Source organism: Eptatretus burgeri, chromosome 2 (genome assembly GCF_056783735.1).
Source record: "Eptatretus burgeri isolate ZD-2024b chromosome 2, Ebu_testis_v1, whole genome shotgun sequence".
Lineage (NCBI taxonomy): Eukaryota > Metazoa > Chordata > Myxini > Myxiniformes > Myxinidae > Eptatretus > Eptatretus burgeri.
The window spans coordinates 112,327,170-112,355,152 of record NC_140962.1 but is presented as its reverse complement, the minus strand read 5'-3'; the positions used below and the strand labels follow the sequence as shown (position 1 = coordinate 112,355,152).

Genomic DNA, 27,983 nt, shown 5'->3' with positions numbered 1-27,983 from the left:
GGCTCCACAAAGAAAACTTGTTAAAGTCACTGATGAAGCATACACATGGTAATCATAATTATCGATTTTAATCTTAAATTAAACCTTTAAACTCGTGTCCTCCCCACGGTCCGGCAGCACCATGTAAAGTTGCCGCCGAAAGCTCATCACGTGCTTTGCCTTGTCATGGCGACACCCGAGGGGGATCATCGAGATCTTTGACACAATTTTCAGGTAACGAGACAAAACAGAGACAAGTTGTTGATTCGACACGAAAGGAGGCACGTTAGAGACGATTATTTTCATTGTCGGGACATCCATCGGGGAGGCCATAACAAAGTGACCACTGTGTGTGTAAACCGGGAACTCACGACGTCGTGAAAAAGACGAACATCGGAGACGAACACCACGACCTTCTGATTCATGCATTACGCAGCACGGACATGCTCAATGCCGATAATGTCTCCAACGGCCAAAACAATCTCGTCAGTAAGAACCCCGTCGGGGGGACACAAATTAGAGCGTTTTTACGGGTACGTACCTCGAAAGCAGCATTGTGCTGCGAGCGAGCCGCCGCCATGTTTCAACCAAGACTCGACGCTCGTCGTCTTCCTCACTGAGGAAGAGGAAGTTAACAATACACTCTTACTTTCCCGAAATTTGGGAAAGAGGGCGCGAACTAAACAAAATAAGGAAAGGAAAGCGAAATAAAAACCAAAATAAAGCAGGTTTAAAGTGAAAGGCTTTTAAATATTGAATGGACTAACAGGGCACTGCCCAAAAACCGGCGATACCCTGACTAGCACCGGGACGAGCTCTCTCTCTTCTCCACACAGAAGGGAAACACGGGAAAAACTCACAAACAAAAAACACGAGCACAGAGAGATGAAATGGGGAAAGGGGAAACACAAACCGACACAACGGAGGACAGGCCCTCATGACGCGAAGTGAGCAGCCGCCATGACAGTACACATAACGAACCAACAGTCAGCAGGGGGCGAGCGAGCGAGAGAGAGAGAGAGAGAGAGAGAGAGAGAGAGAGAGAGAGAGAGAGAGAGAGAGAGAGAGAGAGAGAGAGAGAGAGAGAGAGAGAGAGAGAGAGAGAGAGAGAGAGAGAGAGAGAGAGAGAGAGAGAGAGAGAGAGAGAGAGAGAGAGAGAGAGAGAGAGAGAGAGAGAGAGAGAGAGAGAGAGGAGAGAGAGAGAGGAAGAGGAGAGAGAGAGAGGAGAGAGAGAGAGAGAGAGAATGAGGAAAGGAAGGATCTGGGAGTGAGGAGAGGTGGGGGAGAGAAGGGTGAGCGAGGAGGGTGGCTCGGAAAGGGGGGATGAAGGGGGGAGTGAGCAAAGACAATGTTATGATTTTTGACCAAACACACACAAATATATCCGTACACACACACACACACACACACACACACACACACACACACACACACACACACACACACACACACACACACACACACACACACACACACACACACACACACACACACACACACACACACACACACACTGGGCATTTGGGTAAATTTAAACACCCCTTTTGAAGATGATTAACCGGATTATTAAATTTAAACACAAACCAGGTTTTCCCTTTGTCAGCCTGGATTCACTTCACAGGGATATCAATCCACCATTTTGGTTCGGCCAACTCAAAAAGCCTGCGTGATATTGGATGATGACCTCTCATGAGCTAATTAAAGGATATAATCGAAATCTGTCTTTATATTTCAGTCTTGGAGCTGGTGGACTAAATAACCATCAAAATCCGAAGTGAAATATTAAAATTTAAACAAATTACCAATTCTTATAACGTATTTACTTGAACCAAGCAAGGCTCTTAACTCTCTCTACTGTTCGGAGAAATATATTGAGTGAAGAAAAGATTAAGGAATGTGCCGAAAGTGTAACTTCATTGAGTGCAACGAAAATAAATACGACAAGTCTGAAGACGACGATGGTTCACAAGCGGTATTTGACGATGTAGATTGTTTCAGAAGTCAAGGATGAGACAATGTGATAATGTTTGACCAAATTATAAAAATGATCAACATGATGTGGTACAAGTAATGGGTTATTAGCTGCAAAATGTAGAAAACCCGGTTTTGTTCAATAACTTTAAAAATTTGACCTTTGCATAACCTTTAAAGGTCCCAAAACAATGTTGTGGACATTAAAATAAGGAAACAGGATACGTGCTATAGCTTAATGGAGTAACTTCGTCGAAGAAGGTCGAAAACCCGGTTCAATTCCCATAACTTTGAAAATTTGACCTTTGTGAACTTTAAAGGTCAAAGGTCAAGGATTATGACCTTTGGTGCAAAACTTCCTCTGGAACATTCCAGGAACAATATAACGTCATATAGGCTATATGGCATTTCGCACTCCTCGGATTATCCATACTTTGATGAAATCAGTGTAAAAACAAACTTGAAGGGGGCGCCACGGGCAAGGTGTTCAAGATAGAGCAAAATGGTTTCAAGACTTGGTGGGGAATGACCTCAAGATTATGCATCAAAAATATTGTCATCCTAGCTCTCAAAGTTTGGGCGGTCGTATGATTTTTATGTCAAAATTTGCCATTTTCTAAGTTCCTGACCTTGTGACCTTGACCTTGGGACGAAAATGAAAAATCGAGCTCCGTGGGGCTATGCAGGTGCCATTGGGCTAACCAAATACTGAAACCCCTGTCAGATTCGACAAACCCCCGAGGAGAATATGCAAATTGAAATCGGCTACCCCCTAAAAACATGTTTTTTTGGGCGTGGCTCCGCCCATAATGGGCGCACCATGCCCATTTTCAGGAAAACACAACTTGATCATGATATATACCTCCCGCCAAAATTTTATCAGGATCGGATCAAAACCCACGGAGCTATGCTCGGGACAGACAGACAGACAGACAGACACACAATAACGAATATAGTGGTCACTTATTTTATTCGTGAAAATATTTTTTCGTGAACCAATAAAGTGCTTATCATCGAATGCCTGATCTTCACTATATCCATCGCTTATCGCCTGCCAAGCCAGCTATTCCTTATCAACCATTTTGTTGGAGTGCTTGCTTGAGGGCTTAAGCAACTTGGTAATGGTTGCCAACTCCTCGGAGTTCCCAAGGCCAATCGCGACGGAACTTTATACACCTTACGGGGGGTTACAAACATTTTCTCACAAGGTGGGAGTCTGGAGGGAGGGATGGGGTGGGAGGAGGCAGAGGCAGAGGCGGGGGTGGAAGGAAGGACATGGCGTTGCTACCTTTGCGAGTATTAAATAATTGTTTGAGACAGGCACTGATGTGAATTTTTGAAGTGTGTGTGTGTGTGTGTGTGTGTGTGTGTGTGTGTGTGTGTGTGTGTGTGTGTGTGTGTGTGTGTGTGTGTGTGTGTGTGTGTGTGTGTGTGTGTGTGTGTGTGTGTGTGTGTGTGTGTTTTGAACAGAGGAAACCACGATGCTGATATTCATGTGTTGGCCAGACAAGAACTGACAGCAAAGCTTTTGCCAATTTCACATGGGATCTTTAGTTTCAGAAGAGAAGATATTGCAAAACATAAATGCCTACCACCTCGTCGAAAACCGGCTAAACCTACCAACTAACTCTGTTCGTCACTTTGTCGCAGAAAGGCATCATACGTAGAATTGGCCTTCTTTTGGCAGTTCAAGGGGTGTGTGTGTGTGACATGCGATTCCACAATCGTGAAAGACAAAACGTTCTACACATTATGAACAAAAGAACGAAATTACTGAGAGAACAGAATGATTAGCACTAATAAAGCAACGACATTTGTATTGACAGAACTTGGTGATCTGAATTAAACAAATTGATAAATATCACAAAATACCAAATGCACAAATGTAATTATGGCAAGTCATGGTGGAGAAATGCGTAAATAATTCAAATCAATTATCCAAAGAAAATTTTCGATAGCTCCGAGAACAAGGCAAACAATAATATAGCATTCATATCTAAAATGTTATACTTTCAAAAACGATTAGAATGAACTGAACTTCTAAACTGGACATTCTAAGACCTGCAAACTATGTGAGGATAATAAAATAGAGTTTATACAGTGCATGTCATGAACTCCATCAAGTAAACTGTTAGTTCCAGATAAACACAATAAACAAACCTTCCTTTCAGAGATACTCAAAATGCATCCCAAGCCTTGTACGATGAAGTTCATCATAGGTGACTGATAAAGAATGCATTTTCAAACCGTGAGCAAAAGGTGCGACTGGAGAAATGAAACGAGTTTACAAATGCTTGCCAAGCTACCAGAATACAAAATCCAGCCTTTATGCTCGTGGAAATACATTTTGGATTGCAGATCACTCCAAAACGATAAGTGATAGCAAGCAACATTAGCTACAGAAATAAAGCTAAATATTTATCAACTTATTATTCTGTATTAATTGTATGTAAGAACACACTGCGCAAACCAATTATCTCAAAGTAGTCGAGAAGCCAAAATCTGTAGCTAGCCTAGAAAATAGGTTCGCTGCTGATTTCATGTTAGAATGGTGCAACTGGTGTTTTTGAAGAGTCTAGGCATGACCAAGTCTAGTTCCACTTGTTGCCAAGTCTGCATCTGAATATTATGGCCGCCATGACAGTAATCAAAATGGCCGCCATCAGATTTAGTCTTTTTCTTACTGCAAATTGTACTAGCCAGAAACTTGTCATGATTGTGAAATACTATGTAATCTGACATGAGGAACACTATTTTGTGCTTTATTTTTGTACTGGATCACAACTTTTCACACAATTGACAACTTAAAGACGAAATTGAAAATGCACATACGAGCAACAAATGTGAAAAAGAAAATGTTTAGCACTATTGATGGAGATGGGTTTACAGTCAGTCAAAGGTTATTTCAACAGCTGTCAGATCTGGCCAAGATCCAGGCAAGCTCCTGAGTGTTGGCTGCTTTGATTTTCTGTTCAACGGGTTAGTACCATGTATGCTGCAGTGGTTCAGAGAAAACAGGTTCTGGCTTCAAGTCGGTCATATTGGCCTCTTGGACGCTTGTCATTTCAGGAGGGGCACTGAGAACTTTGGAGCGGCCAGGTTTAATCTGAAGGTCCATCACTGGCTCTTGTTCTCCCTTGCGTCTGAGGGCCACGCACTGACTTGCATGAAAAGTGCCAGACCCAGTCAGCGTCTCCTCAATTATGTCAATGTTGTCATTAGAATATCTCAAATATCCTGTGGTAGTTGGGATGTTGAGAAAGTTCCTTGGGATCATGACATTTCCATTATCTCGGAAGCATTGTATAACATCATTGGCAATTGCTGTGTCAATGCTCCTCACTGTATCGTACCCAACTGTGTGTGCAGCTGCATGAAAAAGATTGACAAGCTCTTTTGAGCGTGTAGCCTGTGAAGAGCAAGGCCAAGGCCCAGGTGTTTGGGGGTCAGTTTTTTGCCTCCTGAAGCCACATGAATAATGTCTTGGCAGATGCTCAGAACTTTGTTCTTGGTATCTGTCTCATCCGCTTCTTCATTGTCCATCTTGTCAGTGCTGTCACCACCACAAAGAAGCTTTACAAGCATGTCCAGGGTTTCAGGTACAATTCGCTCTGCATTTTCTGTGTTCAGTCCACCGATAATGCTATGCCCTGGAGAGTGTTTTACGTCACTGTAAATCTTTATGCCCACTCTGAAGATCCAGCTAAGGATTTCGTTCTCATGATGAGGCAGACTGCACTGGGCCAATTCATCTTCTTCAGAACTTTCACCTTCTTCAGATAAATCATTCACAGCGGTTCTCATGGAAAACTTTGTCACAGTTGAGGACGCAACTATGAGGGGTTTTGTGACATCCAATGGCTGCACGAATGTCACCTTGTCACTACCAAAGTGAACCTCCACTTTCTGCTTGAAATTGTAGCTTTTGTAGGCTCCAGCCTCAATTCCAAAATCATTCAATAACAGCATGCTGTAGTGTTCCCAGATGTTTTTCAGGGTAAACACATGTCCCTTCTGCAGCTCTTTCTCAAGCTGGTTCATCACATTTCTGAAACAGATGCTTTCAGGAGACTGGTTTTTCTCTCCACTCTCCTTTTTATACTTTCTGCGAAAAGAAACATAACACTTGAGGTGATATTTACCTTCAGCTGCCATCAAGTCTGAAACACCTGCAAACCTGTGACGCATGGTGGGGTCAAATTGGGCCAAACTAAGCATCCTGGATGATGTGTGATCAAATTCAACATTTGTCAGGACACCAGCTTTTCCAGGAATGTCAGTCTGGCAGAAAGCGCATTTTGACCAATCCATAGCGCTGTGCGCGGATCTTAGTGACTTTGGGACATGGTATTTCTCTGAGGAACCTGATGTTGTGGGTATCTCTTCTGTGTAAGTCACAGATTGTGGCTGAATCCTTGACTTCAGTCTGTCTATTTTTTGTGCGTGAGTAAAGTCACTATAGCAGAATTTGTGCCATTGAATCTTTTCGACGTGCTCCGGTACAGAATATTTTCTGATTCTTGAGAATGAGTCAACATATTTAGCGTCATTATATTTCTCTCTTTCTTTGCAACATTCAGCTACAGTTTTCACACCAACGATTGTAGTCTTTCGAAGTGGCGTTGACTTGCTAGTTTTTGAACTGTCCTGGCAAATAAAGCATTTATTCCAGTCTACATGCTCTTCTTCTTCTCGATCCCTTGAACCCCCTGTGAGAAATCTTGCGGCTTTCATTTTTCAGTTAGTCCTGGGTAACAGAAAAACACAGTTATGTAGTTTAGGTTCATTTTATAGCAAAGTTGTAAAATTCATTGATTGTGGTTTGTATAATCAGACATTCTAATTCGAGCCTGAACATTTCTTTAAAAATAATATAGTGAAAAACAAGTCATATTATTTTTAGAAAATGGATGGAGCAATGTTTTTTCTATACTCCCATCAGCTCAGGCATGCTCAAAAACATGGAAATCGACCCTAATTTTGTAATTTCATGTCAATTTGCGGCTGAAATATGACGAAAAGTGTATTTAATGGCGACCATTTTGTAAACTGTCATGGCGGCCATACTATCCATATCCAGAGTTGGCAACAAGTTGATTCACGTTTCTGTGTGTCTGGACAGTCAATTCACACCTGTTGCACTATTCTAACATGGAATCAGCAGGGTCGTACACTATTCTGCATTGGGCCTCCTGACTAAAGCCACATTGCAAAGGACAGTAGATAAAACTTTTTAATAAGAGAGGGGGGTTGATTTACAGTGCAGTCTATAAAAAAATGTACGAACCAGTCCATAAAGGAATGTCCATTTTCATGCAGTATTTGGAGGATAAACTTAATGGGAGTATAAACAATGGATAGTTCACATTTGACAGCATACTGCAGCAGACGATGGTAGTTGTGAGGTTGTTACCCTGATTACCCAATGGATTCACATTTGGCCCCTTTATTTGTAAACCCGTTCCTTCAAAAATACTATGTCCGATTGTCCAAAGGCATGAGCCAAGAATAAACTAATATCTGTCCAGAGGTGAAACAACACCTTTAAATTCATTGATGATTTATTGGTAAACTAGAATGGCACTCGGTAGAGTGCATACCTCGACCAGGCTGAACAGTTTAGGTTTTGTATCCCACTGAAAGGCCAGACTAGAACCAAAATTGAAATGACTTGTTCTTGTCACCTGACAATAGTTTTGTTACAACTTAATAGTGCCAATCATCCACCTAGTTTTGTTAGAACTCGTCCACAGCCTGAGATATCATGCTATATATCGATTTTGCCCCCACATCGTGCAGAGCACGATACTTGAAAAAATCCATAAAATAAATTTGACCTCAAATATAATTGGTGGTTGAATTAAATGACCAAATATGCAACTCCTCTTCAAATATCAAGTGAATCAGATGAAAATTGCCAATTTTAGAATATCAGCCTCTGTTGACCTGTTCGCCTATGTTGACCTCAAAAACAATTTATGGTTGAATTCAGTGACCTGATATGCAAATTATCTTCAAATTTCAGGTCAATAGGATGAAAATTGAGGATTTTAGAAATAGCACCTTAGTTGTTGACCTTGGGCTTATGATGAACTTTTGGTCGATGTTGACCTCAAGCATAATTGGCTGGTTGAATTCAGTGACCTGAAATATAAATCTTCAAATTTCCTTCAAATAAATCGACAACATAGCAGCATCTTGGATGCTGCTATGTTGATTGTACCTGTTTGTGGTGAGGATGTTGAGGTCACGGAGAGATTCACTTACCTTGGCAATGATATTCATGTCTCTGCTGGCTGTGAGCCAGAGGTCAATAAACGTCTGGGTCGGGCCTGGGGAGTCATGGATTCACTGGATCATGGGGTGTGGCGCTGTCGGTACCTTTGTAGGAGAATGAAAATCCGAGTCTTCGGGTCCTTGGTGCTTCCAGTCTTCCTCCACGGATTTGAGGCTTGTACTCTGACCAGGGATCTGAGATGGAGACTTAATTCCTTTGGTACCAGGTCTCTTCGGCGAATCCTTGGCTATCGCTGGTCGGACTTTGTGTCCAACGAGCGGTTGCTGAGAGAGACTCAAATGAGATTTGTTATCTGCATAGTCCGTGAGCATCAACTGTGGCTGTGTGGACATGTGGCTCGTTTTCCTTACGCTGATCCTGCTCACAAGATTCTCTCAGCAAGGGAGCCTCATGAGTGGAGGAGGCCAATGGGCTGACCAATTGCCTCGTGGTTGCAGCAGCTTGATCAGTATCTCAAGGAGATGGGGATGGGCCAGGCATCTGCCTGGGGGTGGCCAGATGAAAGCCCCTGGAGTACCAGTGGGAAGTGGATGCAGCGACGTGCTGCTCCCACACATGCTCCCATACCTGCCCTAACCTTACCTGACCTGATGATCTAAGATTGTGGTGAACAGCAATCTTGAAGACCTACAGGGAAGATTGAGAGTGAAGAGAGTGTGGACAAATTGGTTCGAATGAGGGGAGGTGAGCAGTGATTCTGGATTTTGTGATGTTCACTCGAAGGGGTTTGCTGTTAGGCTGTGTGCACCCTGCATCCTGGTGGTGGGGGGGGGGGCAACAAAGCACAGGGACGGCAGTTGTGACCCTTACAACATAGAAAGACTGCAGAATACTGCATGATGTGTGCACCTATTAACATTTATGATAATAAAAGTGTGTAGGCCGATATCGACAACAAAATATAATTTCCTGAATCTCCAGCAAGATCAAACCTTTTTTATGGTATTTTCATGTGTGCTCTTCAGCCCATATACTTCAGTGAATGGCAGGAAACAGCAATTGTTTTTGATGGCAGAATTAATTTCTGGACAGTATGCCGACCAGGGTGTCAAAATACTCACAGCACCTTGGTGACTGGTGTTCCAGAAAACAAAATTACAGCAGAGAGCAACACATTGACTGCCAGCATATTTCTGAGGAGTGGCTGAGTGTGCCACGTTGATTCAATTTTGCAATTTGCACTTGACCATAATAAACATCAGTGAACTATATACAGACTGATGGTGTTGATTTCCATGTGTCCACGTGATGAGTAATGGCACTATGAATGTAATGTTTCTAAGCAGTTGTGGAACACAGTGCACTTTGGTTTCTAATGTCGTTACGATTGGCTGTGTACGTTCAATTTAATATCACATTCTTCCTCCAAGACCTCACAGTCCTCTTGTATCTCTCGTGTCCAGATGGGATCATCACCATCACGCTCACACCTTTCGTTCACGTGCCATCTTCACTTTCCTCGAGGAGAACAGGGTGACAGCACTGGATGCTGAGACTTGAAATGAATGGAATGGCAGACTGGTTCAGTGGACAAGGATGAGGGTGTGTGCCTGTAAGATAAATGGCTGATTTTAAAATGATCTACACATGCATTGTACATGTATCTGTAAGGTTGTATTTATTCACATTTAATCTGTATCCTGTGTTGCTTTAATAATACATCTTATTAACTAAACGTTCACATAATCACACCTGCTTGAATGCTTTTGCTGCTATACTGAGACGTTGGTATCCAAGCCGGTTCACTTGACACACCACATTTCTCTGTGCAATATAAATTAAATAGTTTCAAAAACATTTTAACTTCAATCCTCCAGGTATCCCAAATGACTCCAAATATTGGCGCAGAAAAATGGCAGTAACATGAGGTGCACACCGTCTCTTAAAGGAATAAATAATTTATTAAACACAAGCTACACTTGAATGAAAATCCTGGACACTAATCCAAAAAAGTGTTGGGAATAAAACAAGAAAACTATACCAAAGAAACCACACTTCCTATGGCACCATGCACACAAAAGTAAAACCACTCAAACCAGGCAAGACAGGTGGAAAGATGGAGGATGCATAACAGTTTGCGGTAGTACTCGTGTCTGCTGCTAGTCGGGTGAACTAGAGTCCCGGGGAAAAAACACGTGTGGCAGTGGGACTAACCAAAACTCCCAAACAAAACATATTTAGAGGGGAACCTTGGATCTGTTACGGGTGCTACAGGGCAGAGCACAGTCGACACCAAAAAGATGAAAACTCCAAAGCGAAGACGATAATGTCCAGTCCAGAATGGAGCACTTACCAATCACCTTCCTCCACGTACTGGAAGGTAGCAGGCACACCAAATATGGACTGACCTACCAAACGTAGTACACAAATCACGTCCAGTGCACTCTTAGCAAGGAGCCACAACAAATATAAACAAGTTCATGGGAGGGGGGTGGGGAGGAGGACAGATTAAGACAGGACATCTTACCCAAGGTATCATCTAAACTGGACAATGGCATAACCATGCAGCAGTACCAAGGACACCTGACAAACTAAATGCATTTAACACAGCTGCAAAAAGTTTGAAGAATCTATGCAAACACAAATGGTTGTTGAGGCCTTATCTCGCTTGTGCCCCCTACGCCACAGACATAACAATACATATCCTGGTATTATCATGAAGGAATCATAAAAGCTGCAAGATATCAGCTGCAACTATAAGAGAAATATCATGGACTCCACCACAAGAAAAAGTCTCAGCAGCCTGGTGTGAAATAAGACTCTTAACTGTGATGACGAAATTAAATCAGTGATTAACTGAAAATATTCAGAAGAATGCAGTATAAATCATTGACACAGTCCTAGATAATGCGATGAATTTCCAGGAACATTATCTTATATTGCTAAAAGGAGACAAATCCGTCCGTGTGTCACACAAAGAAGAGGAAGCAGGAACCTGAGCTTTAATGTTGTGGTTCCTGTTGTTGTACAATAATTGATAATAAAAATATGGTGTTGTTGGAAAGCTGATAATCCATTTACTTGGAATATAAACTTGTGTCCATTTAATCATAAGCATGACTGTTTTAAAAACCCTCATTCTGGATTGAAGAAGAAGTGGGAATGGGAACTTAATCCAGCAGTTTTCAGTGGTAATAGTTATTATTCTATGACAGCAGGAACCCTTTATAAGGTCACAGAAGGAGCACACAAAATCATCTATCGTAATATTTCTCGATGCAATAAAAAAAAAAAATGTAAAAGTACATGAAAGGAACACACAAACAACAAGAACAACATCCACAGCAGCACCAACACAAGGACATGGTATAAAAGATCCTTTTTCATGTTTCACTTCAACTTACATCTTCATTAAGATTCATAGGAAGAAATGCAATATGTTTGGGAAATACAACATGTTGTTCTTTCATTAAATCTGTCAGCGAAGTAACAGGGAGGCCAAGTATGTGTGTGTGTGTGTGTGTGTGTGTGTGTGTGTGTGTGTGTGTGTGTGTGTGTGTGTGTGTGTGTGTGTGTGTGTGTGTGTGTGTGTGTGTGTGTGTGTGTGTGTGTGTGTGTGTGTGTGTGTGTGTGTGTGTGTACACATACATATATATTGTTTCGGCCACGGGTACCGAGTGTATTATGAGGGGGTGAATCCTCCTTTCTCCTCGGAAGAGCCAGACCTGGGACCACCGCTCACAATTAACTTTGTGGTATGGTGGGTTGCTTTACAACTACAAATGCAAATCAGTTAACCACGAGTTCCAATGGCCACTGTCTAATTTGCCGTTTAAATAGAGGTCACGTGGCTTCCTGAATGGGGAGCGTGCCCTCGGCAAAGCACCAATCTTAATCAGGGCAGCTGAGCATTTAACCGCCGGTGCGTGCCGACTATGACAGGTTAATTAGTTTGGGAACTACCTCCCAATATATCTAGGTTTGGACAATGCTGGATCAATGGAAGGAAAGGCCAAGCACGGACAGGTTGAAACCTCAATGAATTTATTGTATAGAAAAAATAAACTGAGAACTTTTTATTTATTTGTGTTGAAAATAGGTTAATTCAAATCAATCAAAATAATCTTAAACAAACAAGGAATTAAACAGGCATTGATAAAAAAAAAACAGACAAATAGCAGATGCTTATCACTATGCCTAACTTGACAATTAAACACGAGACAAGGGTACCCAGCAGATCATCAAGGGGAGAAAGAAATCCGGTCTCGGCTTACGAAGGTAGAAGTCATCGTACGTCCGATAAAATGTCCCAAAATATGTGAGCGTGTCTTGGTCCGCTGCCAGCACCCTGCATTGCCGTGCACCCACTCGCAAACAGGCTTGAACACCAATCGACGTCGCGTTGTCACCCCCAGGAACCAGGGACGCCAAGAATCAGAAACGAGCTGAACCAGCAGGAATGGTCTAACCATCACCCACCGTCAGAAGCAACAATTGGCTGTTGCAACTGACTGTTGCTGTAAGGAACCATCACCCAGTTGCCAGGAATGTCAACTGAGTGAAGCAACTGTCACAAACTGTCAGGAAAGCGGTCCTCCCATCCTTTTTGTAGGCGACTTAAGCAGACTTCAGCCAAATGCACCTTGCCTATTGGCGCATCCCTGCACATGACCTCCAACTGTGAATCTCGTGATCATTCATTCCTCGTTCAACCCGACATGAACAAGGGCCAGCCAGCATCCATAGAGCTGCCAAACATCGATGGATAAAGGTGGACGTCAACTTCGGTGAAAGAGAGGTGGGTGTCGAACATCAATGAAAGATAGGTGGGTGAGTTAAATGATCCACAGCCATATTTGACGGCCAGAATAACAGTTCAGGAAAAGCCCGCGGTGTGCTTAATCAAATGTCCTGCAAGTCCAAAGTATAAATAAATAGTCCATCTCCAAGCCAATGTGTCGCGATGGAAAGGGGGTAGAACGAGCCTCCGTTGGACTAACGGCTATCTCTAGCATGCATGAATGTGTTGTAAAGAGGAAAAGGCCATCCCATAAGAAAGGGAATCTGTTCTATACCCTTCTCCATGCATCAAAGTTAGAATCGCACCAAACAAGGGGATGGGTCTATCCTGGACATGCTTTGATGGAAATAACTGTCTGAGGCCCTGAATGTTGTATGTATTAGTCGGATCCGATTCTGAAATCCATAACAATATGTATATACACACACACACACACACACACACACACACACACACACACACACACACACACACACACACACACACACACACACACACACACACACACACACACACACACTGTATACAAACTGAAAAACAGGGGTGAGCGGTGAATCTTTGTCAAGGTGTCAAAGTGAAGCCTTGGTCAAATCATGTGAGTATTTCTATTAATTATGTCCTGTTTGAATGTGACTCAGAGCGTCAGTAAGTCTATTAATTACTTATTATTTGACCTTAACTACGTCTGTTAATATGGACTTTTGTAATACGAGGTCCGTCTAAAAAGAAACGGGACTGAGCCTGCTGTGTGCTCCACTGACACAACTTGAATGAACATGATGCGTCACAGTCTTTCGCAACATTCCAGCAATATATATATATATATATATATATATATATATATATATATATATATATATATATATATATATATATATATATGATTGGTGATGGTTGACAGCACTCATTGTGTGATTTATTACAGGACGTGCTTTACACGTTGTCTAGGCCGAGTCGTTATGCTATGAGTCGTGAGCAGAGAGCCAATCTGAAGTTTCTTGCCGAATCTGAAGGCAAAGCACCTTCCGAATCCTTCGCAATGCTGTAGCAATTCCACGGGGAAGAAACGATGTCACGTACACGTGCATTTGAATGGCACAAGATGTTCAAAGAGAGATGGGAGGTGGTTGAAGACGATCCACGGTCTGGAAGACCTTCAACGAGCAGAACGACGGACAACATTGAGTGTATGAAGCAGATTGTGCGCTCAGATCGTCGACTCACGGTGCGGATGATTGAGGAGGAACTTTCCATCAACAAGGACGCTGTCTGGAGCATCATCACTGAAAATCTCGAAATGCGAAAATCTCGAAAGGTGTGCGCAAAGATGGTCCCCAAGCTCTTGTCTGAGGACCAGAAACAGCAAAGTCATTGTCTGTCAAAAGATTATCAAACGCCTCAAGGACGATCCAGACCTGCTTGGGAGAGTCATTACTGGTGATGAATTGTGGATATTCCAATACGATCCCGAGACCAAACGGCAGAGTCGTCAGTGGTAAAGTCCGGCATCGCCAAGACCAAAGAAAGCAAGGATGTCGAAGTCGAAGGTCAAGGTGATGCTCATCGCGATTTTTGACATCAAGGGCATCGTCCACTTCGAGTTTCTACCACAGGGTCAAACAGTGAATCAATACGTGTACAAGGAGATCCTCCGGTGCCTCGTGAGATCAGTCCGGGACAAGAGGAGGGATCTGTGGGAGAACAACGCCTGGGTGCTCTACCATGACAACACTCCTGCTCACAGTGCCCTGAGCATCCGACAGTTTCTGGCGGAGAGGAACGTGCCAACTCTGGAGCAACCCCATATTCGCCAGACTTGGCCCCTTGTGATTTTTTCCTCTTCCCCAAGCTCAAGGGGGTGATAAAGGGGACCCGATTTCCTGATGTGGAGGCCATCAAAAGGGTCGTGATGATGGAGCAGAGGAGAATTACAGAAGAAGCCTTCTGGGGGTGCATCAAAGCGTGGAAGAAGAGGATGGACACGTGTGTGAGACTGGAGGGAAACTATTTTGAAGGGGACAAGCTGTGATCTCAATATATTTTCTGGAATATAATTTCTGTGAAGTCAGTCCCATTACTTTTTTGACGGACATCGTATACCTTTTAGATCGACGCCCAAGCTAACCTCCTTCAAATTCCCTGCTTTTCTTCCTGAAAGTCCCTGTAATATCCATCTTGTGTACCCCATGCTCCCCACCCCATCCCTCTCTCTTCCACAAATCTCCTAATGTCACTGTTCCCCATTGTTTTGTCCTTTCTTCTCCTGCCCCTTTTGTGTCATGCGCCCCTTGCTGTGTGTTTTGTTTTAGCTTTCATACGAGCCTCAACAAGGTATACAAAAAAAAGTGAGGGCTTACGGAGTGGCTGGTTGGGTATCTAACTGGATTGGAAACATGCTCAATGATAGGAAGAAAAGAGTAGTAGTGAGTGGGAGGATGTCTGGCTGGGAAGATATACGAAGTGGGGTACCTCGGGCATCAGCAATGGAACCACTTACGATTTTATGGTGGAGTTAAGAGTCAGCTTTTTTAATTTGCAGATGACGCAAAGCTTGGAGGTAATTAAGGCAGGTAACAGAGAGAGTTGTGATCATATTCAGGAAAGTTTAGATACTTTCATAGATTGGGCAAAAGATTGGCAGATGCAGTTTAGCATAAAGAAATGTAAGGTACTGAGGAGAGCAAGAATAATAAAAATAGGGATTATATAATGCAAAGGGTATTGTGGAGCATGTCTTACAGGAGAAGGATCTGGAGGTAGTAATAGGTATGGGGTAAGCAGACAGCACAGTACCAGGCAGGTCTCGGTTAAGCTAACAGGGTTGTCGGTTGTATTAGTATGGGGATAAACTATAAATGAAAAGAGGTTGTGCTAACGCTGTATAGGAATTTTAGTGCGGCTTCATCTCCAATATTGTGTACAGTTTTGATCACCACAACTCAGGAAGGATATAGCTGCCATCGAGAGGGTACAGCATTGGGCTACCAGGTTGGTTCCGTGGCGAGAACCTCTAAGTTCTGACAAGCGGCTGAAGGAGACTTTAGATAGGAGGCGATTTGATTGAGATGTTTACCCTTGTATATCAGATTCAGTGGCATAAGGGTTGAAGTGTCCGCTCTGATTCGGTGGTTTGAACCCGGCCAAGTCATATGAAAGACTTTTTAAGATGGTATGTGGTGCTTCTTTGCTTGATGCTCAGCATTTTTAAAGGATAGAGCACGGACAAAGAACCATAGGTTGTCAACCATTGTGTAGGCTTGATGTGCCTAATAAATAGCCTCATCCTGCGTTGAGGTTTCTTGCAAGGAATCTCATATTAATTTTATTTTATATTACGTACTTGCTTCCCCTGTTTATGTCAGGCAGTCAAAAGTTGGGCAAGCTTATCTTTTTGTTGGCTGTTCACAAAGCAGGCAGTGTAAAAGCCATTTCATCAAAAAAAAATAAAAAAAAACCTTCAATGCAGACATGGTATTCAATAAATGATGCATTTATGTATAATTTACTATCATTTGGTAATTACAAGGAAATTTTGCACAGGAGGACGCCATTCAGCACATGATGCCTGCACCACACCAACACAAAATTTAATAAATCCATGAATTCCCCTTCCCTTCATGTGCAGCCCTTTTAGCTGCGACACTGGTACTCATTTCACCGACCTCAGAAGGATGACAAGCTGAGTCAACCCCCTTTTTGTTAATTCAGCAGCCAACAGGGCTTGAACTCAGGACCCCAGGACCCCAGGATCCTGGCAGGATCCCAAACCACCACCCGAACCACTAAGACACCAGTTCAAATGTATTGCAATGATTAGGATTGTTATTGATGCAAGTACGTTTGTCATATTTCACAGTTCCATCCATCCATCCATTGGGACCATAGTCTGTGCAGAGCGTCGGTGCTGCCTAAACAGTCTCCTCGGCTATTGGGCACAATCCTTGTCGGGTCGCCACTCCGACACAGTATACCAGCAAGCTGGCACTCATTTTGCCGACCTCAAAGGGATGACAGGCCGAGTGAACCCCACCTCGTATTAATTCAACAGCTGAGCAGGATTTGAACTCAGGACCCTGGAATCCCAAACCCACCACCCTAACCATGAAGACAACACCAGGCATACAGTTCCATGTACCAATAATAATGAGATTTACAGAAGGCTTAAGCCATACTCAAACATCATCATGTCTTTTCTTTTACAGGATGATTTTTTTATTTTATTTTATTTGAGAACCCTAAATAATTCACAAACACTAAAAACGATATCAGTTGGGAAACTAATATTTTGTGTAAATGTAGCCTAACGTTACAGAAAGTCGTAACATGATTCTCAGTGCTGTCGGGTATCACGTGATGGATCACGTGACCCGGCAGTGACGTTTAACGGTTTTCAGTCACGCCATGGCACTCACTGTTTGAAGAACGCATGTTTGTTGTCGAACATTACATCAATAATGCATCCTTTAGGGAATGCCAAATTTCATTAAAAAGTCGCTTCGGTGGTTGTATGAAACCTTTAAAATCAGTGATATGGAAACTGGTGAAGCAGTTCAGATAACCAGGCTGCGTGGAGGTTAAAAAGCACATGCACCAGCCAAGTGTTGTTGCACCAGAGAAAGTGGATGAAGTGCAGGAAAGAATGGAAGCAAGCCTGAAGAAATCTCTGAAATGTTTAGCACAACAAGCTCACCGCTCACATTACAGCGCAAGGAAGGTGGCAATAAAAATTATCAGTGACACAATCACCAATATTCTCCAAGAAATGCTACACTGTGTTGGAGAGAGCATGCGGCGAAGAATGAATCTGTGGGGCTGCAACATGGTGGTGGCCACTTTCAGCACTTCATTGAAGGCAATCAATTGTGTGGACCATGTCACGTCTTTCTGTGACGTTAGGCTACGTTTACACAAAATATTAAGTTCCTAACTGATATAGTTTTTAGTGTATGGGAATTTATTTTGGGTTCTCGAAGAAGAAGAAAAAAAAAAAATCACCACGTACTTTGAAATTGAAATAGATTTCAGACAAGATTGTTTGATATGTGATTTCGGACTCGTACAAATTAGTTTCTATTTGTACTTTTTTTTTTTCATTGAAATTCACCCGAAACGAGGCTGAGAGCCGCTAAATGTGAATGGCGACAAAGAAAAATAAGAAGAGGAAAAACTGGCAAAACCTTCACCTCGTCCTGAAACAAGGAAACCTCTTCACAGGACCACTGTGCAGGGGGTTATGGGGGGAGGGTAACTCGGCCAACACTTCCAGGCAGAAAAAAATTAATTTTCCTTCCCCAGTTGGGTGTTTTTTAGGAGACACCACCTCTGTACTGGATGGCTAGCTCATCCGTCCTTTGTCAGTTTTTGTTTTTAGTCCTGGCAGGGTGTCACAGTCACCCTCCCTCCTAGCAAAGCCAGTGAGCGGTGTCAGTTTAGTTGCCAACAACCCGACCATGTGGCAGGTAGCACTCACCGGGTTACATGTTACCTGTGGCAGTCCCAAAAGACTGACCCGACCTAAAGTAATGTTGTCATCAAAGGTTCATGGAGGAGTTTATGTACATATATCACATTCAGGACAAAGAGGTTAATTAGCAAATTTTACATGAATTTTGCTACATCCTGCACATACAGTATATGCCTTTCTTTGACAGCAATGTTCCCAACATTGCTCGTCTCTGTATGGTGGAGATGCAAGTGGAAAAATCAGGGCATTGAGAGCTGACATCCACAACACAGAGCTTAAAGGTAAGATGTAACCAATGAGTCAGAATATGCCTATAGACTGTTAGCTAATTGCCGGATTAAACTAAACATTCTTGAAAAACGAGCAAAACAGCACCACACACACCATTAAACAAATACAATGACTCCTTACAAAAATACCAAGGGTAAAATGTCAAAATAAATATAATGAAGAAAATCTTCAGTGCTTACTTGAGAGCACAATAAAGCATTTGGGCCATTCCTTGAAATGAAATCTATTGTATGTTACAAACAACTGGTTTTCGTGTAAGCTTACATTTGGAGGTGTCAGATAATATATGGGATAACATGTGAAGGTAAGGCAGAGTATTGCAAGATATTGTAGGTATGGTTAAAATATCCAGGTATTGGACAAAAAAATGGAAACACCAATGTAAAGTTCCTTAATAGGGCGTTGGGCCACCACATGCGGCCAGTACGGCCTGGGTGTACCATAGCCTAGAGTCCACCAAAGTCTGGAATTCTCCAGGAGGGATGCGGCACCGTTCTTCCACGAGAAAGTCAATCAACTCATACCTGTTTGATGGAAGTGGAAAATGCTGTCTCAAGCGTCATTCCAGAATATCCCAGAAATTCTCAATTGGGTTCAGATCTGGTGACTGAGAATGCCGTGACATATGGATAACATCAGGGTCATGCTCATCAAACCATTGAGTGACCACACATGCTCTGCGGATGAGGGTGTTGTCATCCTGGAAGACACCCCTCCTGACAGGAAAGAAATGCTGCAACATGGGGTGAAGATGATCACTCAGGACCATTAAGTAGCAATTGGCATTGACCTTGCCCTCTAAGGGAATGACTGCACACAAAGCATGCCAGGAAAATGCACCCCACAACATTACAGAACCATCAGAACTCTTCACTGTTGGAACAAAGCACTCACGGTTGTCGAGTTCTTTAGATCGGCGCCACATGTGCACTCGTCTGTTTGTTGATAACATGGTGAAGGATGAATCATCTCACTGCATCACATTTCTCCACTGCTCGGTAGTCCATTGCCTGTGCTCTTTGCACCACTGGACTCGCAAACATGCATTGCCAGGTGTGATGAGCGGATTGTGCACTGCAACCCGACTATGGTAGCCCGCTCTGTGGAGTTGTCAGCAGACAGTTTTTGTTGAAACTGGCTGCTCGTGCCCCAGCTTGAAATTTACAGTAAATTGATCTGTAGTTGCTCGCCTGCTTTCCTTGCACTTCAAATTAATGCACGGATAGCACGGTCCTGGAGTATGTGTTTCCGCCCACTGTTGCGCTTTCCTGATGATGTCTTTCTGTCAGAGTTCCGTGCCGACATTACCTGAGACACCGTCGCTTGTGAAACATCAGCAAGTTGAGCTATCCTTGTCACTGAAGCTCCTGCCAAGCGCACCCCAACAATCACCCCTCTTTCAAAGTCACTGAGGTCTCCTCTTGTAGCCAGGCTAGTCATACTTATAGGCAACCAGGCCTGTGCTGCATTTTTATGCATGACTCTAAGCATGCTGGGATGTGATTTGCTTAATTAACACACGGGCCACACCTGTGTGGAAGCCGTTGCTTTCAATACGCTAGGTGTTCCTCATTTTCCCAGGTTTTTTCCATTTTTTTGTTCACTACCTGTATATTTGCAAGGTATGATATTAATTATGAATGTAAAGAAATGCCTGAAAATCTCTAGGAACACAGAAAATATCTCAACTATTCAGGGTGTCCTTAAAGCCCTTGTTAAACTTTGCTTGCATTGGGTGGACATCAAAGGTTACAAAAGTTCAAACGATAAATGGTGCATGATCGAATAATTCATGAAGTTTATACCCGATACAGGTCAGATTTGTCGGCTTCAATGCAACTGCCACTGTTCGTAATCCATCATTCAATCCGATTTTCCAATTTTTCAAAACACTCTCCAGTTGCTGCTGAGTAATTTAATGGATTGTATAAATTGTGACCGTAGTCTTAGGTTCGTCCGGAGAATGTGGTTCTGATGAGCAAACAACAGTTTTACATAGCCTATAAAATGTACTCCAATGGGGACAGTTCAGGCGAACGAGACGGTCAAGCAATTGGTCCATCTCTACCGATCCACTTGTCTTTGAAGACTCCATTCAAGAGTAAAGACCCGTCACACATTCAAAGTATCGTGGCAGCGACTCCAGTCTTGCTGATACAAGGTGATATGTGAAAGGGGTAATCGTTGTGGTTCGGGAACCCAATGCTGTAATTGTGGCATTTGACTTTACCACTGACGTAGAAGTTTCCTCATCAGAAAATGTCAACTCGTGGAATTATGAAACCCAGTGGAATTATGGATTTCACAACAGCAAGAACAACAACATTAATAACAACATGAACAAAATGTAAATCATGCGATGCCGTTTATAGTTTTTTTACCTCCACCACCGAAGGTGAAGGAGGTGATGTTTTCACTCCTCTCTGTCTCTGTTTCTTACTTGCAAAATCAAACATTTTTCAAGTACATTGGTCAGTCGATTTTGTTATTCTGTCCGTTTGTCTTGTCTGTTTGTAGCTGACAGGTCACAATTTTAAAACGATTTTCACGAAACTTCACCACATGGTAGAGTTTGTCAGAAGGAAGAAGCCTATTGTTTCTTGAGGTCAATGGTTCAAAAGGTAAATATTGGCCAATGGTCAACAATTTTGGTGAGATTTCTAAAATCCTCAATTTTCATCCCATTCACTTGAAATTTAAAGATGAATATATTTCATGTCAATGAATTCAACCAGCCAATTATTTTTGAGGTCAACATCAACCAAAAGGTAAACATAGGCCAAAGGTCAACAACGAAGGTGGTGTTTCTAAAATCCTCAATTTTCATCCCATTCACTTGAAATTTAAAGAGGAATATATTTCATGTCAATGAATTCAACCAGCCAATTATTTTTGAGGTCAACATCGACCAAAAGGTCAACATAGGCCAAAGGTCAACAATGAAGGTGGTGTTTCTAAAATCCTCAATTTTCATCCCATTCACTTGAAATTTAAAGAGGAATATATTTCATGTCAATGAATTCAACCAGCCAATTATTTTTGAAGTCAACATCGACCAAAAGGTCAACATAGGCCAAAGGTCAACAACGAAGGTGGTGTTTCTAAAATCCTCAATTTTCATCCCATTCACTTGAAATTTAAAGAGGAATATATTTCATGTCAATGAATTCAACCAGCTAATTATTTTTGAGGTCAACATCGACCAAAAGGTCAACATAGGCCAAAGGTCAACAACGAAGGTGGTGTTTCTAAAATCCTCAATTTTCATCCCATTCACTTGAAATTTAAAGAGGAATATATTTCATGTCAATGAATTCAACCAGCCAATTATTTTTGAAGTCAACATCGACCAAAAGGTCAACATAGGCCAAAGGTCAACAACGAAGGTGGTGTTTCTAAAATCCTCAATTTTCATCCCATTCACTTGAAATTTAAAGAGGAATATATTTCATGTCAATGAATTCAACCAGCTAATTATTTTTGAGGTCAACATCGACCAAAAGGTCAACATAGGCCAAAGGTCAACAACGAAGGTGGTGTTTCTAAAATCCTCAATTTTCATCCCATTCACTTGAAATTTAAAGAGGAATATATTTCATGTCAATGAATTCAACCAGCCAATTATTTTTGAGGTCAACATCGACCAAAAGGTCAACATAGGGCAAAGGTCAACAACGAAGGTGGTGTTTCTAAAATCCTCAATTTTCATCCCATTCACTTGAAATTTAAAGAGGAATATATTTCATGTCAATGAATTCAACCAGCCAATTATTTTTGAGGTCAACATCGACCAAAAGGTCAACATAGGCCAAAGGTCAACAACGAAGGTGGTGTTTCTAAAATCCTCAATTTTCATCCCATTCACTTGAAATTTAAAGAGGAATATATTTCATGTCAATGAATTCAACCAGCCAATTATTTTTTAGGTCAACATCGACCAAAAGGTCAACATAGGCCAAAGATCAACAATGAAGGTGGTGTTTCTAAAATCCTCAATTTCCATCCGATTGACTTGAAATTTGAAGAGAAGTTACATTTCAGGTCAATGAATTCAACCAGCCAATTATTTTTGAGTTCAGCATTGACCAAAAGGTCAACATAGGCCCAAGGTCAACAACGAAGGTGGTGTTTCTAAAATCCTCAGTTTTAATCCGATTGACATGAAATTTGAAGAGGAGTTGCATATTTTGTCATTGAAATCAACCACCAATTATTTTTGAGGTAAAATTTGTTTTATGGATTTTGCAAGTATCGTGCTCTGCACGAGCACGACGTCTTCTTCTTGTTGGGTAGTCGATCTAGTCGAAAAAAAAAATATTTTTTTCTTTTTGAGATTTGTTCTACCCTTATTATCAGTATTTAAAATGGCGATTTCAGTTAATACAAAGGCGATTTCGATGAAACTTGGTTTGTAGGTTCATACCATGACCTAGTTGTGTGCAAATGAGAACCGTTGCTATGAACACCACCGTTGCCTAGCAATGGGACTTTTAAATTTTATAAAAATCGTGAAAAATTAATTTTTTCGAAAATCAAAAATAAGGCCACGAGCGACTGTGGACAATACATTCAGCCATATTGTCAAAAATTCCAGCCGGATCCTATGAAAACTGTCGGATAAGATAGACTTTGAATGAACCCTGGTCGAAAACAATAAAAAAACGAAGTTCGTTATATCGCAGAGACTATGAGTCAGATATACATGAAACTGGTATGGTAGGTTCATGGTATGTCCAAGTTATGTGTGAGAAAGAACCGTTGCCAAGAACCCCTCCGTTGCCTAGCAACGGCCAAAAAACCTCTAAATGTGGGGGTATTTTAACGAAAAAACAATCTTCAGCATTAACCCCCGAAGCTAGAATCATGAATTTTCTTGTGCTTAATCCTCAGGTCATTCCCCATCGAATGGGCCCATCACATCAGGTTCTATTGGGTAGTCGACTTCCCATGTCCGCCTACCGGCTTGTTATTCTGTCTGTCTGTTTATCTGTCACCTACAGGTCACAATTCTAAACCCATCATCAAGAAACTTTACCAAGTTGTAGAGGTGGTCTCAACTGAGAAGCCTGTTGATTTTGAGGTCAAAGGTCAAAGGTCATCTTGAGGTCAAATTTCTGAAATCGTCATTTTTCATCCAATTGAATTGAAATTTGAACAAGATTTGCATATTGCATCACTGAATTGGGAAACCAATTATTTTTGAGATCAAAATCTCAAAGGACAACTCAAGGCCAAACTTCTAAAATCATCACATTCTATTTTTAAAATTGTCAATTTTCATCCAATTTACTTGACAATTAAACAGGATATTGCATAGTACATTCATGAATTGGGAGACCAACTATTTTTGAGATCAAAAGGTCAAAGGTCAACTCAAGGTCAAACTTATAAAATCATCAATTTTCAAACTAAAAATCATCAATTTACATCCTATTAACTTGAAAGTTGAAGAGGATTTGCATAGTCCATCACTGAATTGGGAAAGGAACTATTTTTGAGGTCAAAAGGTCAAAGGTCAATGCAAGGTCAAACTTCTAAAATAATCAATTTCAATCTGAAAAATAATCAATTTTCATCCGATTGACCTGAACTTTGATTAACATTGTGAATTTTAATCTTCATAAAATGAACAATTTCATGTATCCTTGGCAACCTTTGGAGAGCGGGGTGGATTTTGCAAGTATCGTTCTCTGCGCAACATCTTTTTCTTGTTTGTCTGTTTGTTTGTGTGCAGTATATCTCAAAAAGTTGTGGCCGGATTTGGATGAAACTTGGTGGACACTTTGAGTGTGTGACAAGGAAGAATTGATTCAATTTTGGTGATGATCCGAGTCTGGATCCAGATCTGATAATTGCTAAGTGATTCTTCACCATTGAGAGAAAGGGCCAAAACGACATGTGGAATGATATTTCACAAATATATTGGGCCCAATATGTTCTCGTGGATCAGGCATTTTGTGGTGGAGGTATGCGCTCTCCCGAATGCCCTTCTAGTTTATATCATGTAAACATCAAAGGTTATAAAAATTCAAAGTTGCACAAGGACTTTATGGACATTGTATTTAATGGGCTGGTAGAATAGCTTAACAGGTATGTACTCTCACCTCAAAGCTGTCTAGCCTGGGTTCAGATTCAGACCCAGTGAAACTGTCATCCCGGTATTTCCTAGGCAGGGTGATTCATCAATGTGTGTGCTGTCTTTTGGATGGATGTGAACATGTGCGTCCCTCTCCTAGCATTAGTTGGTGGACGTTAACAATCCCAAGGCACCCTTCTTGAAAAGAAGGTGAGCTTGTACTGTCAACCTAAACAAATTCCAAATTCCTTCTACAACCTACGGTAGGGTCACTGCATCAGTAGTACAGGCATGCTCCCTGGAATGATGCAAAGCAGTCGCCACATGTTGCACATGAAATGATAATGATCTATAATTATAGAGTCCCTATGAAGTGTTGCTACATTGCCATATTGACTGTTTGGAAACAATGTGGATCCACCATTTGGAGGAAGGTAATGGGCTGGAAGTGTTACAGACTTTTGACAATGTTGACGTTGGAAATTACAATAATTAAAAAAATTAGTAAGTTTTATTGGTAAAACAACATTTTATGAAATGATGGTCTAATGTTAATGTTCAAATAATTCATGTGATTGTTTGTGAGGAACATCAATACTATTATATATTAAGTATGAATAGTCTGTGAGTGTTAGCTTTCTATCTCCTCCAGTTTCAGGCTGATCTCGAACAATGTGACATGCATACTCGGGGGCCACGAGGTGGATTGTCAAGGGCAGTCACCAACATCATTTCCAAGTGGGTATTCATAATAAAGGAGATGAAACAACATTGCATGTAGGAAAGGTGTTGATGGAGTGTCGAAGGACAATAGCCTCAAAATTCTGCCAAAGGCTTTTTGTGACAAAAATTGGTCTGACCGTTTGGTTTCTGAACATTTTTTTGGTTTCATTTTTGGGAATAGCTACACTCAGAAGTTTGCTTTTATATATGCAGATATATGCATTGATATGAGCTGGAGAGGGGATGGATTATAAATTTGGTGTGCGATCTAATTTATTGGCTTGGATCAAGGAAGACAAGGTGTCGACAACCCATGAGTATTTTTCGTTTGTTTGTTTTTGTTTTCAGAGTGCTTGTGGGCGATTTAGAACATAAAACGAATCAGGACAAAAGGAACAGCAGAAAGAGAGGGGAGAAACGCCAACAGCCAGGGTCACAGGACAAAATAAATGGAGACGGACAACAAGGGATGCGGCTAAAAATGAGGGGTAGGGAAGAATGTGTGGGTGTATAATATGCATACAAAAGCAAATTATCAGGAAGGAAAAACTGGAAATTTTAGGGAAGGAGTGGTTTAACAGGGGTAGAAAAGATCATGGTTTTGGATGGGGGATGATCTGAGATGGTGGTAAACAGCTGTTCTGAAGAACTGGAGGGAAGAATCAGATTGAAGAGAGTGTGGGAGTTTGTCCCAGAGGTGGGGAAAAAAGAGGAATGAAAGAGTGAAGGTGAGCAGTGATTCTTGATTTTGGCAGTTTCATCAGAAGGGAGTTGATGGTGGAGCATGTGTGCCCTCTGCAGAAACCTGGATGGGGACAAAGCATGGTGAGGGCAGAGGGTGCAAGACCAGAACAGAGGCAAAAAAATAAAAGAGGATGGTAATGATAAGACGGGCAGAGTTCTACCAAAAAGTTATCGGTTATAGTTAACTCAGGCTTACAAGTTGTTTGGGAAGAGTTCAGGAAATATTGTTTAGTAATTGAGAAGAATTCTGGGATTAACACTTTCTGGAGCATTTATTCTTCTTGAGAGTTCTTCGATAGGATTAGTTGCCTCAAGATCAAGTCGGTTGAAGTTTTTGATTTTTCAACTTCATGAACAAATTTGGATTTATAGTCCGGCAGATAAGTGAAATATTTGGGGGAATTGTGCCTTTGATGATACAAGCATGAACTTTGGCACACTGTTAGATCATGTCCTAAGGAAGATATTTAGCTCTAGGGCCATCGCAGAGTTATCCTGTGGCCAAAATGGCGGCCATTTTCCAAAATGGCCGCCACCGGTTGTTATTTTCCCAGTTTCTCAGGTTCTAGACCAGCTAGGATATTGATTCTGGTGGCTAATCATACATTTTAAAGGATGAGAAATGCAGTGGTATTATTTATAACATGCTAGCAACCACCAAACTACATACAGTATATCTAGCATTTTGCTGCATATTTACACAGAACATCATAATAATGTCACAATGATAATCTATGTTGTTAGTACAGCTTTTGTGTACTTGTGTAAACCTAGTAACAACGCCTAATCTGCATGTATATCTGTATGCTTTCAGTTGACCTGGACTGTGACTGTGGTGGCAGCCAACATATTTTCCTGGAGATTTCAGCTTGTGGTACAGTGGTGGTGGTATAACTAGTACATACTGTTCTCATATTATAACTGGTAGACACTGTTCCAAAGTAGCATAGTGCATCGGGACAATGGCCAAACTATACAAGGTGGTGGACCCTGATGAGCTGAGCTCATCAGGTAAACAGTGCCCGACCACAGACTGGAACAAATGTGTTCTGTGTCGGGAAGACACAGATGAGATGTTGACATGTCCATATAATTCAGCACATGGCACAGATAGGGCAGGATACAGGACCATAGCTGAGCATCTTGTAGCATTCGGCAAGATCAGTTGCCTGCCAAGAACACTAAAACTGTCACAACTGAATGAGGGTCAGGGCATCGAGGCAGCATTCCGGGTTCACAAAGCCAAATGGCATGACTCCTGCAGACCGCAGTATAACAAAACAAAACTTCAGAGGGCTGAAAAGAGGAAAACACACCACGATGATGACCCAGAAACACACAAGTTCACCCGTCAGAGCATTGAACGTGAAACTCATTCAACAGAGACATGCTTCTTCTGTGGCAAATCTGCAGCAAGAGATGCTTTGCGTAATGCATCAACATTCGAACTTGACATTCGTGTGAGGCAGTGTGCCCTCAAACTACAGGACAAACACCTCCTATCCAAACTCAGTGTTGGAGATATCATTGCCCAAGAGGCTAAGTACCATGCTCAGTGCCTTGCGTCTCTGTACAATAAAGCGAGGGACACAAAGGCACAAGAATCTAATGTAGACACTGTTAACCATGGAATTGCATTCGCTGGAATTGTCGCCTATATTGAGGAAGTGCGCATGGACAATATGGTTGCACCAGT

General features: G+C 41.8%; 1 protein-coding gene and 1 long non-coding RNA gene across 3 annotated transcripts in view; one reads left to right on the top strand and one right to left on the bottom strand.

Moving 5' to 3' along the window:
- Positions 1 to 115: 115 nt before the first annotated feature.
- On the top strand, positions 116 to 11,617 carry LOC147032851 (uncharacterized). The gene is made up of 3 exons (XR_015055381.1): positions 116 to 213; positions 9,652 to 9,790; positions 10,877 to 11,617. It is a non-coding gene; the product is annotated as an uncharacterized LOC147032851 (long non-coding RNA).
- Positions 3,292 to 27,983, bottom strand: part of LOC147032850 (uncharacterized) — a 63,174-nt gene continuing 38,482 nt past the window's right edge. The window contains exons 1-3 of one of the 2 annotated variants that reach the window (XM_085870784.1): positions 9,181 to 9,657; positions 8,218 to 9,004; positions 3,292 to 6,697 (exon numbers count right to left, since the gene is read on the bottom strand). In XM_085870784.1, coding sequence (XP_085726910.1) covers positions 5,290 to 6,684 — 1,395 coding nt within the window. In that variant the 5' untranslated portion in view covers positions 6,685 to 6,697; positions 8,218 to 9,004; positions 9,181 to 9,657 and the 3' untranslated portion in view covers positions 3,292 to 5,289. Of the gene's footprint in view, positions 9,005 to 9,180; positions 9,658 to 9,678; positions 9,799 to 27,983 lie in introns of those variants that run through there. The other variant, XM_085870785.1, reaches the window with a different exon arrangement.